General features: G+C 51.7%; 1 protein-coding gene across 1 annotated transcript in view; it reads right to left on the bottom strand.

Moving 5' to 3' along the window:
• EMH_0058890 (uncharacterized protein) overlaps nt 1-71 on the bottom strand; it is a gene marked incomplete at both ends in the record, with an annotated part of 723 nt that extends 652 nt beyond the window's left edge. The window contains one exon of the mRNA XM_013497619.1: nt 1-71. Within this exon, the coding sequence (XP_013353073.1) occupies nt 1-71 (71 nt within the window).
• Nucleotides 72-888: the final 817 nt, after the last annotated feature.

The raw sequence follows: 888 nt of genomic DNA on the forward strand, positions 1-888 counted from the left end.
CTGCTGCTGCTGCTGCTGCTGCTGTTGCTGCTGCTGCTGCTGCTGCTGCTGTTCATCAGCACTGAACCCATTGACGGCTAGCGGCATCATGAGTTCTTGCTGCTGCTCTAGGAGAGCTTGCTGCTGCTGCAGCGGCGACACCACCGGCTTACATACACCCTGTACACACTGCAGGCAGTCTGAAACACAATGCCTGAATCGATCGCATGCAGCCCCAGGGGGAAGATCCTTGACGATACAATAGCGAGAGAGAGAATGCCTGCCCCCCAGGGGCTCTCCCTCTATGGTTTGTGTTGCTGCGTAGCCGCAGATACCTGACTCACACATAAAAGCATTCTGCTCTGTACAGCTGCCGCCAACGCTTATTAAGCGGCGACATATCTTTAGATATGGATCACAAGCCAAACCAGCAGCACATAGATGCACCGAAGAACCGCAGCTCTTTCCTTCTCCTTCACTCCAAGGAGCACGGCAGTAACCTGAAATACAAAAGCAATAGTAACAAAGGAAATAACGATAAATGCTGCAGCAGAAACAGATGCAGCAACTGCAGCAGCAACTGCTGCAGCAACCGCAGCAGCAGCTGCTGCAGCAGAAACAGGATTTGCAAAGATATCTTGCTGCTCAGACGAAAGCAGCAGCGGGAGAAAGAACTGTAGGTGTAACTGCTGGAAACGAAAAACAAGGCATTTGTAATCATGCATGCATGCCTGCATGCATGCATGCATGCATGCATGTATGTGTGCATGCATGCCTGGTGCTGCAGAGGATGCAGCGCCAGGAGATGTATATATAGGGTAAACGTTAAGCTAAGGACTGGCCCCTTACAACAACTCGATAAGCGTTGGGGTTCGGGGGCTGCATTGGGGCTTGCTAAAGAGGTGCAAC

Source organism: Eimeria mitis, genomic scaffold, assembly GCF_000499745.2.
Source record: "Eimeria mitis Houghton genomic scaffold, Emh_scaff2798, whole genome shotgun sequence".
Classification (NCBI taxonomy): Eukaryota; Apicomplexa; class Conoidasida; order Eucoccidiorida; family Eimeriidae; genus Eimeria; species Eimeria mitis.